The following is a 12,095-nucleotide window of genomic DNA, read 5'->3' on the forward strand; positions in this document are numbered from 1 at the left end:
AAAAGCGCTTGCATAGCCATGTCTTAATAATGATATGAAAAAAAGGGTATGAGTAGCATACTTTACATTGGTGACACCAGAGATCGAATTCATGAGGACGACTGTCGTTGAAGGCCTGGACAGACTTTTTGGAAGGACGTCCTATGTCGCCCCGCCTGGAATCTCTAAAAGATTAAAGGGAATCTTACGTTGTTGCCTGAAATGGCTAGGCTCAATGCGGCAGCCACTGCAGAGTCGCTACTCGCAGTCGCCGCGCTGGCTTTTAAACCGCTGCTTTATGCTGAACCAACGCCGAACGTTGGTCTTCGCTGCTTTCTTGTCCGGCTTTGTCTGGTTCACTTCTGTGCAAAAGCTATTAGGTGCTGGGCAAAAAAAGAAACTTTAGAGGTATTTTTGAGAAAAAAATGGGTTAGATAAACAGCAGCTTCGAGAATGACTGTAAAAAAGGTTTGTTCCACCTCTTACGTTCTAGATTCAAAATCCATTGAAGTAGGTTTTGGCCTTCATCATCTTCACACATGCCGAACGCCCCAAATTTTTATATATAGTGTGAGCTGCTTCAAGCCTTTGTTGAATGAAATTTTCTTGAATATACTATACCAAACAACAAGACATTAAACATGAATAGTGTATTAGGTCTGCAATGTATATTCTAAATGTTGGCTTGGTGCTTTAATGAGGTGACAGCCTAGCTAATGAACTGATTTTATTTATTAATACATAACACAACAATGTTGTTTCTACGCAGACGCCGAACGTCTGCGTGTAATATCATCATGTAAAGGTTGATGATTCATCATTGATCGCTCGATGTCGAGGTATTCTCGACGTCCTTTTTCTAAACGACTAACTAAGTATTTCAACTGATGCCTGAGCCGGGGATGATCAGGCTACCGCTGCCGGAACAATCAACGAACTGAATGATCTGTCGGAATCATCAAGGAGTAGAAGACACTCAGATCGGGCATAAGTAGAAAAAAGCCATCGACGAGGATGCGCTGCGGGTGTCCCCGTTAAATCCAAATCCCCCAAAAAGAACTGAGCCAATAATGAGTCGACGAAGCAAGAAAAAAGAGAATACGAGTGGCTGACCATTCGAGCTGATCTGGTAGGAGAGAGAACCGATGACGGAAGGCGGCGTACGCCTTCCATGGCGTTTCAGTCTTTACAAAGACAAGGGTGCTTGGAAGACAGAGCACAGATGACAATGACGAGAAGACAATTGGAAACAGCAGCAGTAGTGGTGGCACGAAGAATGCCATGATACAGTTTTCCTGAATGGGAGAAGAAAAGTAGCAGCAAAATAGGCACGGGAATAGGCGGATTCCGCTGGTTTTCTTTTGGAGTTATGGGTTGGGTTTCGCGGTCGCTCGAAAAAACTGCTAAAAAAAAAATAGGAAAATCGTCGAAGAAACAAGCTCCTACCGCCCATGTTATTTCTGCTTTCAGCAAAGCCGGTAAAATTGGCTCATTAAATGCGCGCGATATTACTACCTTTCTTAGGCTCCTACACGACTCTTTATACTTATTTAAGTGAAGACCGCGCCCGCGGCAAAAGACCTCACAGGTGCGTCTTTCCTGTCTCTACCTGCTAAGCCTGTGTGGTGAGGCTCCGCTGTGCAAGGCCGAACCGAATAAGACCTGTCGACAGGACAAGGCCGATTCGAAAAGGAATGAGGAAAGATTTAGGACATAGTGCACCGTACCAATAACTCCTTCTCCTCTTTTCCTCATTTGCATGCGGAACGCCTCTACCATCAGCGTGGAGGCAGGGAGCGCCACTACCGGCGTCAGCAGTAGTACTATCAGCGGTGCCGCAGCTCCAGTCGCCCCCGTCCTCTCATTTGCGTCGACGAGGCAAAAGGCTGCGCTTATGGCTGTTGAAACTGTACAGGCTTGCTATAATAGGCAGCGAAGAGCGAACGCGAAAAAAAAGACAAAGGTAGAGTGACACAATTGGCTTGGGAATGGTAAAAAACATCAATAGCTTGAGGAACGATTTGGTGGAACCAGCGGGAAGCGGGCGCTATTAGACAGACGAACTAGCTTAGTAAGAACGTGGTAACTGTTAAAGGTGGTAACATCAGAGGTAAGTAGAGATTGACGAGTTGCATAACGCTATTGCATTTGTTGTGAGACGGCCAGAGACATACTTGGCTAGGAAGGGGGGGACTTCCTGGAGAGGATCGATGAATGCAGGCTGGACAGACGGGGTAGGCATCATGAGGGGAGAATTACCTAGCCAGAAGAGGTTTCTGACTTGACGGGTCGGGTGGAGAAACGCTGCACGTTTGCTGAATACGTCAGGGATCGTTAGTTGCCCTCAATGGGAACCGGTCGCTATTCGAGACAAAACACAAAAAAGAAAGGCAGTGCCAAAGGGAGCGGACTTTTAGCAGAGGCGCTCGACGCTACCAGAACGCGATTCAAGCCTTAGTGCTGCGGATAACGATGGGCAGCGCTGGTGCCAGTGGACTTGGCGTAGTCATAAAGTTACATTGAAATCACATTGCGTGTGCCAGCTATATATGCATAACATATGTTGAATTGTCGTCTTTATATCGGTTATTAGCTAGCTAACGAGTTGAGACGTGGTCAAGAAGGCCAGGTGGTTAGAACAGACGCAAGGAGGCTAAAATATAGAAGCGAAAACATTAAAACAGAAAATCCTTTAGCGATTTGAATATATGTTGTTGAGTATGTGCCCAGTTAAAAAAAGCCGTGTTTCAGTTAGCCCGAAGAACAACATCCATGATGTTGTGGTATTTCGATAAATCGTTATGGCAGTTAGACAAGTAGTAACAAAAATATTGTCTATTGAACAGGCACGCAAACAAGAACAAATGCATGAGACAATTCGTTCAAAGCTGCCGATAATTGAAACTCATATCGCGGAGTTACGGTAAGCGACAGAGAGCAAAATATAGGCGCGACATCACAAAGCGTATTCGTCCCTACACGAACGTTTGCGTTGTGGCCTCATTTATATATATATATATATATATATATATATATGCGGTATATCTTGTTCCTCCCCTTTGTAAGCGATAACTGTTATTTGTTTCGCAAAACTCTCTCGGTAATTTGGTACATTTCCGGAGAAAATCTAAGAGAAGCTCAGCCGACAACGAAACAAGGGAGGAAAGTCCGACAATCGTGGCTCGATCGTTAGTAGCTTAAGTAACTGGCTATTGGAGCATAATTATTCTATACTTAGGCATTTCTTTCTATTCTTTTAGCCATCGCCAGAGGCCTCTATTCCTATATACGTCTTCGCTAGAAACAGCCGAGCAAATTCCTAGAGTTACTGTGCGGATTCAGCATTGTTCTAAGAGTGCTTCGTCAGGCTTCCGACCACGATACACTCGGAAGTAACACTTCCACTGCACCTATTTACGTGACTACAGCATTAAACAAGGCAGCTGCACTGAGCTCCCCTAATGTAACATTATATGATATATTAGCAGGCCTTCAGGCAAAAAAACTAACAGTAAAAAAATGTGCTTTCATTTCCAAAACAGCCTTTTTTTGAAGCTTAATAAACAGGCCATATGCCAGTCTTTATTTTTCTCTAACCAGTTCAAGTTTAGTGTACCGTGACGCACTTAGTTTGTCTTCCGCCATTTGACCAGCTCAGGATCTGTTCATTGCAATTGAACGTTTGTGTCGTCTGAAAACTCGGTCGTGAACCGCATGGCGTCGGTGTAGTCTTATAACTGGATTGTAACAACATACTTTTCGGTCGAAGATAAGATTTAGTCATGTTAGTTTGAGCGACAAAACGGTTAAATCAATTTTACACGGCGTTTAGCACGGGCTGGCCTGTTAGTGCCAACCTGCCTATCTATTGAAGCCCCAGACGGACCTTGCTCTTTCTGGGTCAATCGATTGTGTCTTACTGCTCTTAGCTTGATTTTCGACAGCTGACTGAGCTCAACTAGACTACGGTGCCTGTGTTATAATATCTGGTCTGTTAGAAGTCGAGCGAAGAATCAACTAAATCTTTAGTAGATTCGATGGGGTCGTCGCGCAACGTCGAAGAGGGTCGTACAGACAAACCGCCCCATCGGTATTCCGGCGGGAAGCAAACGATGGCATTCGATTTAGCTATGGCCTGTTATAATCGATTCGCTTTAATTAACGGTAGGACTGACAAACGACAGCAAAAACAACGACATCTGCTGAGTTAAATGAAAATGAAAGTTGTGGTAATAGACAAACACCAGTTGTGCCTGTAACGTATACGTAGATCGACAGGACTTCACTCAAATAAAGCTTGACAGTAATACTGCCATTGATCAAATGATGCCGTTAACTAATCTGATCTGCGCCGACCGTCTACTATGTTAGTCAAAAATACACGGGCCGAGAGATAGTCCACATTTGGCTTATACGGCTTTCGTATACAGCTTTTGTGGACCAACAATGCTATACTAAGTAGAAACGACCACGAAATTCATTACCAGACACAAACTTATCTATTTGCTGGGGTGGCAATAGCGAGAAGGTATTACTCTAGCAGCGACCGGATTATGTGGTATGATTTAGTTCGTCTACATGAATTACTTCCGGACAGTTGACACTAGTAGGGGACGTTAGTTTACTGAAAGAACCGATTGGTATTCGACACTCAAGTGGCTATGGGGTGTCTGGAGGGGAGCAAGCTATTTCAGAAAACTTTGCTGGGGGTGTTTCTCATTCGTGACATGTACTAGTGTTGAAATGTCTCCGTTAGTGTTCCATTTACAGATAGCACACTCGGAAACGTAGATCCAATGAGATTTGACAGGTTTATTTAAGCGTTTTGACTAATTCGCTGGAGGAGTTATTGAATCACTCCTTGTGATGATACGATAAGGTCTAGCCTGAGGATCCCACACAGGTTAGAAGTAAGCAACGAAATGTTTCCAGTATCATAATAGCGAAACTTGGCAGAATTTATGAAAAGCATTTTTAAGTGAACTAAAATTATGTTTTAAAATTCTTTTTTTTTTTTCTTAAATTAAACCTATGTTGTCAGGGATGAACATGGCGAATTGTTCTAAACAAAGCCGGGTAAATTAGGCTGAAAAATTTGTAAAATTTAAATCGATAACAATTGTGAAAAGGCACACCTCTCTGCCGGTTTCCCAGTTTCAAAATTTTTGAATAAGAATCCAACGAATAATATGTCAAGCATGGGCCTAAAGGCATTTTTTGGAATTAGTATCCCGAGTGGCAATAAATAGCCATCGCCACGTCAACTGATAGTATCGAAACTTCTGTCCAAGAAAGCCCTTTCTTGTCATCTTTCTACTTACTATAAATTATAAGTTAAACGTAATTCATAAAATTTTATTTGTCTTGACGTATTATAACCTTTAAACAATTTTATTTAGTTTTTATTTATTAAGTATTTATAAAAATTGATACTAAGAATAACAAATATTGCCCTTGCAGGTTTTTTTAATGGAGTCGTTCCATGTGTTCGGATTAGTTCTCCTCGTATTTGTAGTTCTCCCGGAGTTGGATGTCGTCAAAGCGGCTATGCTCACCAACTGCATGTGCTTCTTACCGGCATTTTTTGGTATGCTATCACACTATCAGGGTGAAGAGAAACGAGCGTTAAGAACTCTGCTGGATTTTTTCTGTTTGTGCGCCCAAGCGATGGGTTTTGTCGTGTGGCCATTTCTCGTTGAGAGTGAACGAGTCTGGACGATTCCCGTATCCTGTTTGCTCGTGTCATGTCGCTGGTGGGAGAACTACGTAGACAAACGATCTCCGTTCGGATTCATCGCTAAACTCGGCGCCATGAAGGATGATTTACGTAGGTCGAGGTATTTTCTCTATATTTTCATCGCATCATGGAAGGTTCTGCTGATATTCTGCTCGATGCTGCTAGTGAATACAATCACTATGGAAAATGTCGTGGATCTGCTTAGATCGTTCGGAAAGGCTTTCCGTAGCCACAAAATCATGATCGTACAGGTAAGTCGTTAGCAATGTGGCACATTGATGTTTGTAAACGTCCATATATGCATACGGGTTAAAAAAAAACAACTTTAAGAGACCGCGTCGTGGTTTCCTACTTAGCTGAGGTCACGTCACGTCGCGAAACTAGTTTTTACCGTTTAGCACAACGAACAGATCCGCGTTATCATTTTACATATTATTACCATTTAACTATTAATATATTTATTTGTTTTTCACCGATGTTTCATGCATATTTTGAACTTTGATCTTCAACGTACATTGGTGCCGGACGCAATTCTTCGTGGGTCCGTCTTGCCCTCGTTTTCGTAAAAGTAAGACGAGCTTTTTATGTTTATCTTAATTTCACAGGTATATCAGCGTGTCTTTGACCATCTGCCGGCCGATATTCCGACTGCTTCACCCTTAGACGATGACATTTCACTTCTGACATTCGAGTGGACGCCGCTCATCGTTGCCCTCATCCAAATCTGTGCCGCGCATCTCTGCTATGTCACATCGAAGTTTGCCTGTAAAATCTGCATTCAAGGCTTCAGCTTCGCCTTCCCCATATCCCTCACTATCCCCGTATGCATCTCGTTATTGATTGCCTCGTGTGGCATACGTTTTGAGGATGTCTGCTTTTTCGAGGGTTGGTTACCGAAATACCTCTTCTGGAAGTGTCCTCCCGGAGATTTCTTTCAGGTTTGTTATCTGATAAAGTTGCGAGTCGTAGTTAAGGAGCACAAAAGTAGGGAATTGCAATTATATCAAAACAACATTAGTAGGCAAGGTGAAAGCACTAGTATGATACTTTGAATGTAAATAGATCATCGCAGAAATAGATAACGGCAAGTATAGTAGGAAGGGGGGCAAATCCAGTTCAGTTCGAACCCAATGTCTCCCAAAAAGGACCCCCATTCCTGCTGCGATTATAGACCAAGATATCCACTACTGTTCAGGCCATTCGTATCATTTAGTTTCCACTCAAAACAATCCTCTAAGTCCCTGTCAGGGAAGTCAGGCTTTACCTAACTAAAGCCCAATCAGCTTTTCTACAAGGGTGGGGCAAGCGGTCCCAAGACAGTGTGACGATCTATCGTCGGACTAGCATAGCCAAGGTAGACCTTTCCTCGAATAGCAGTAGAAAAAAATGAAGCTCAACAGCATCGATGAGTCTCGCCGTTAATATCAACTCTATAAATAAGATCCACGTCAACAAGAGTAACGCTGCGTCTCGCTACTGCTGCCATACGTTTTTCATCCAGGCCGGATGGTTTAGAACTGTGTGTGTGTGTGGGTGGCCGAACTCCCTTTCGATTGAGTAGGTATGGTTAGTTGGTCAGCCAATTCTTCGTAGGTCTTTACAGCGAAGCCGCTTCTCCCGTCAAAGCTCCACACGGCAAAGAGGAACCTTTCGTTACTGTTAGCCACCGGTTTTCCTGACCCATTCACTGTTCTGTGGGACTGTTTTAACCTTTTATCTCATCCTGGCGCTGAAGCAGCCTAAATCTGCGTTGTCTTCATACCATCTTTTCATCTGGTCGTTTCGCACGACCACAAAAACCAACAATTTGCCCATCCCGGTATTTAAGAAGTCTAATCACGCTGGACTGCAAGCAAAACTCCTGTTTTGAAGTACTGATATACCTAACGAGTACGGGGAAACTACATCAATTAATGACTCACCCCTATTGTTCAATGTGCTACAGTTTTTCCCTGTAACTTGTCTATAATAACATACCTCATCCATGATCGTGATCACTGCTGCCACTGCGTTCAAAAGGTTTGACGCCTGGCTCCTCGTCTTTTTTAGCGATAAGGGCGTTGGCTGACGCAAGTTTCAATGTTACTGCATCGGCCAATAGCGACCAGAGAAGTGACCCAGTTGATCTCTCCCGATCCAGTTGAGTTGGCTTTTGTGCTGTATTGCACAACACAGCGTGTACTGAGCGTCAGGTAGGAAGCTACGCTGCTACTTCCCACTAAGTTATGTATGGGCGAAACAGGCTCGAAGGCCAACGTTTTCAGTACCGCAATAGTGCAGTACAAATTGAGCATTCAGTGCATTGGGCGACAGTGCTAAGCTATGGATAATATAATTCTACGTTGTGTGCACCTTGTGGGAAATGCGATGTACGCATTTCTCTATATGTGCGCATCGCGCAGAAAGTTGTACCATATGACGGATTGGCTAAGCTAAGAACCATCATAACCTTGGGCTGCTGAATGGGTCTCCGAACTCTGTCAGTTTGCAACGCCGTATGTAGAAAACACGGGTGTAGTCATCAGGCGCTTTCGAGGAAACTGTCTGCTATACTATCAAGGTCTATTATAATGGCTCGTCTGTCAAAAATATAGCATAAAGTAAAATGCGATAATTTCAGTGAAATATTACGAGGACACATGAGCCAGGTATTTTTTAGTCGAAAAAAATCTCCCTGAATTGTAACAACAATGTATTCTAGAATCTGACTTTTAAATTATGTTTGTGGATTAAGGCAGATCATACCGTAATATATTACTATAGCGCAACTGAAACTATGATCAAAGTGAAACAAGCTTTTTCCATTCACTGCTGTTCCTCAGCAAAGCTGTAGAAACATAGCTATACGTGACGGATCCTAGTACTGTGTAACTTGGTAAATTCTGCGTTTTGGATTTTCAGGACTTCTTTACCTCACAACATACATGGATTTGGTTAATATGCCTATTATCACAAACATGGATTGCAGTTCACATCCTTACCCCAAAGTCTGAGCGACTTTCATCCACGGAGAAACTATTCGTTTGCCCCATGTACGTGGGCACCCTGATCGATCAATCGCTAGCATTCAACCGCCGACGAGATGACGAAGGGGAACTTAAAAGTGACGTAAGTATAGATTAAGCTTACATGATCAGCCGTCATTAGCTAGAATGAAATCTAATTTTATGTATGTATGTAGCAAAGTATGATTTTAGCCGTTGTTAAGCAACGTTGGCGATGTATTTCGGTATTACAATTTTTTTTTAGGAATTACATTGTTGAAACACGGTGGTTTTTATAGCACATTTTTTATTGTGCTATGAAGTAGTGCTAGCTTAATACGTCCACTTGGACAATCCAGCGTAAGTCAACAGGAAAACGTGCGAGGGCTTTCGAAACTACTGCCATTAACAGAATCCTTATTTTACTTGTAAAGCCTTTGGAAAACGCAGCCAGTGGATTGAAAAATAATACTTCGGGATTTCTTACATTGTTGGCATTAGTATACGGAAATTTTCATTTGATTTAGCTCAAATTGTTCTTTGTAAGGCTTGACATCCTACCAGGCCTAAACTGAAGCTTCCGCCTTTTTCGTCGTAGCTCAGTCAGGCCCAATTTGACTTTTGACTACTGCAAGTACAGCACTCTCAAACTGTCTCAAATCGTCTTAAGCTAGAACAAACTAAAATACTCGAAATATCTCGAAAGCATCTGTCTAGGAGACTTTCAAAGCTGACTGCTAATATAGCAGTCTCCCATCGAGTGCCAGAAGCCTGACATAAATAAGCGACGTCTCTAATGTAGGGAGATATGCTATTTCGAATATCTAGAAACAGATGCTAATAATGAAACTATACTTTGTAGACCTTGCGTCTTCGTCGACCTCCAAATTAACCTCGTTGAAAAATTGGCCTCCACGCATACGCGACATGTCTATGTTTTACTTACTTGATAGACGTACGCGATGTTTTCGATATGAGCTATATGCAAAATTCGATTTTAATTACTATATTAATGTTTCTAGGATTCATCTATTGGAAGTGGGGCGGTTATTGAGTAAATTCACCCATGAAAATTTTCCAAGATGGTTCTCCGATTGAAATTTTCCTTTACGAGCTACTTGTGTTCTTGTATCTGAAGTGTGCTTTTCAACACTATCAAACAGCTGTACATCGTACTGAGTCTGGATAATCCAAGCCAGCACATTAGAAGCGTACTCGTATGAGCGTTAGGTGACCTTGATCTCACCTACATATATGCAAACATACAGTTTTTCTGGTGAGTAACATACTTGATGAAACGTATATCCAGCTATTATATTTTGTTACCTTTTTTTTTTTTCATATATCCACTAACATATCATATTAATCTACTTATTTCAATCATATTTGAAGATCCGAAGCAAGCGTTTATCGTCACGGAAAATAGCAATACTTTAATTTAATTTCTACCACATATGGCAACCAACATCAGTTAGCTGATACTCTCGTTCGCCAAGATAACAAATAAGATTCTTAAAAGCCATTGATGGCCTGGTCAACTTGGGCTACTATTTTGCACGCTTCAGCCATGCGAAAATATCGATTGATATTGGTCGAACAAACGAATCACTAGTGCTACTGCCTGCTGATTATATGGCTCTACTGGGTCCAAGCCGCGTAGGCTCGCCGACCTCGTCTATAGAACCTACTGCGTTCTCTTTCCCTGTGCGTTCGTTTTCGTAGTAGCCCGGTTATAGTAGTTTTGTAAGGCTAACCAAACAATCCCTTGGGATATGGTGCCCAAGCAGCCCGTCCGCTTGGCCGACCGGAACATTGTGGATATATATACTCACGAGGCCTGGCGTAGAAACTAGCCACATGGGCTCGTCCTAACAGCCCGGACTAGAGCAGTAGTACTCTGTTTGGCCTGAAACGGCGTTCTACCCTTTACAGGCTATGTTCCTTAAGCTTGGATCTGGCCGTGGCCATTTTGGTAGCGGTGGTAGCAGCAGCGTGAAGCGGATGTGCGCCACCAACACGCAAGGCCGCCTGCTTGACCGTCTACATATCTAACTACCCTACTGGCTAGATTTGTTTGCTACCGTACGGGCAAACATCACCCCCTCGGTGCGACAATACGAGATTCGTAGCCTGACACAGCCCGAGCCATCACTACTAGGCCAGTGGTTCCTTGACTCCCTGGAGTCCTGAAAAGGGACAGACAAACGTTCACAAGCGCAGACCTGCAAACACATACACATAATACAGCGCGACGAGATGCTTAGATATACGCTCACTCAAACTTATAGAACCCTGGCAGCGCAAGCTATGCTTTAGCGGCTAGTTATTCCCAGGCGACCAGTGTACCAAGTCCTTTAAACCCCTTTTCAGTTCCCGTGACGTCGTTGTCTTCATTCTCCAGACTCCTGCAGATGCAGAGATGGCAACACAAGCGCTAACGCGCTTGTGTTGCCATCTCTGCATAAATTGTAGTATGTGACTCTGAAGTGGCTCAACGAGATGTAAAGTCGTCACGAGCTGTGGCAGGTTGGCCGTCCTGGAGAGGAAAGTCTTTGGGGGAGCTGTGTCCAGCGGAAAGAGCAGGCTTTTATTCAATGAGCTTCGCTGGATCCCTCTACTCGCCTCAGCGTTTCACTAAGGGATGCCACTTGCTGAACGGCAAGTTGAGCTCTGATTCGATTTCGTGCTGAAAGGAGCTACCTTCCCTTACTAGTATAAACCGCTATGCGTACATACGCCTCCAGACCCGTTGAGATGAGATGGCTGAGGGGTTCTACAGGGGTGTTTTACGCCCGCGTACTCCCGTAGAGTTCTTGGATAGAGGGACGTAGGCAAGCACTGCCGGGTCAGAAGACCAACGCTTCTAAAGTTGGCTTGCAACGCCAAGTAGTCCACACATCGTATGGCCAATTAAAAGTTTAAATACGTGCAGATTTATACAAAGAAGAGTATCATAAAAGACAACGTTTCCTGCTGCACGTAAGGCCAGGTCGAGCAACAATCTGACTGAATCTTTGGCTGAACGTTATCCAGCGCAAAATAGTCGGTATGTACTCAAAAATCTATGTGTACAGATATGTACAGTAGACAGCTTACGAGTTATACTCAGCCTTATACAAGAATTCAGTGAATGTATAATTTACTAGTTCTTACTACGCTTAGAGAAAAACGTGTTGTCGTAACAACATGACAACAGATGTACAGGCGGAGAAGGGCGTATGACATATTTTGGAAGTGAGCGTGTAATCACATATTTATAACTTACATTTACTTCCAAGAATATCACCTTACCATATCATACAGGCAAAATCCATGCATGTTCAAGACAGGTGCTACTTAGAGTCAGTTCTACCAAGCAAGCACAGGATACCGTGCTTCAATTCAACTAATCCCAT

The 12,095-nt window shown here is 43.2% G+C and overlaps 1 protein-coding gene across 2 annotated transcripts in view; it reads left to right on the forward strand.

The window, feature by feature from the left end:
• kkv (hyaluronan synthase-like protein kkv) overlaps positions 1-12,095 on the forward strand; it is a 133,282-nt gene that overhangs the window by 29,371 nt on the left and 91,816 nt on the right. For both annotated transcript variants that reach the window (XM_022814597.2, XM_086975892.1), the window contains exons 4-6: positions 5,440-5,967; positions 6,322-6,654; positions 8,618-8,824. In XM_022814597.2, the coding sequence (XP_022670332.1) occupies positions 5,440-5,967; positions 6,322-6,654; positions 8,618-8,824 (1,068 nt within the window). The remainder of the gene's footprint in view (positions 1-5,439; positions 5,968-6,321; positions 6,655-8,617; positions 8,825-12,095) is intronic.

The sequence above is a fragment of the Varroa destructor genome, unplaced genomic scaffold (assembly GCF_002443255.2).
Source record: "Varroa destructor unplaced genomic scaffold, Vdes_3.0 BEIS01000007.1, whole genome shotgun sequence".
Lineage (NCBI taxonomy): Eukaryota > Metazoa > Arthropoda > Arachnida > Mesostigmata > Varroidae > Varroa > Varroa destructor.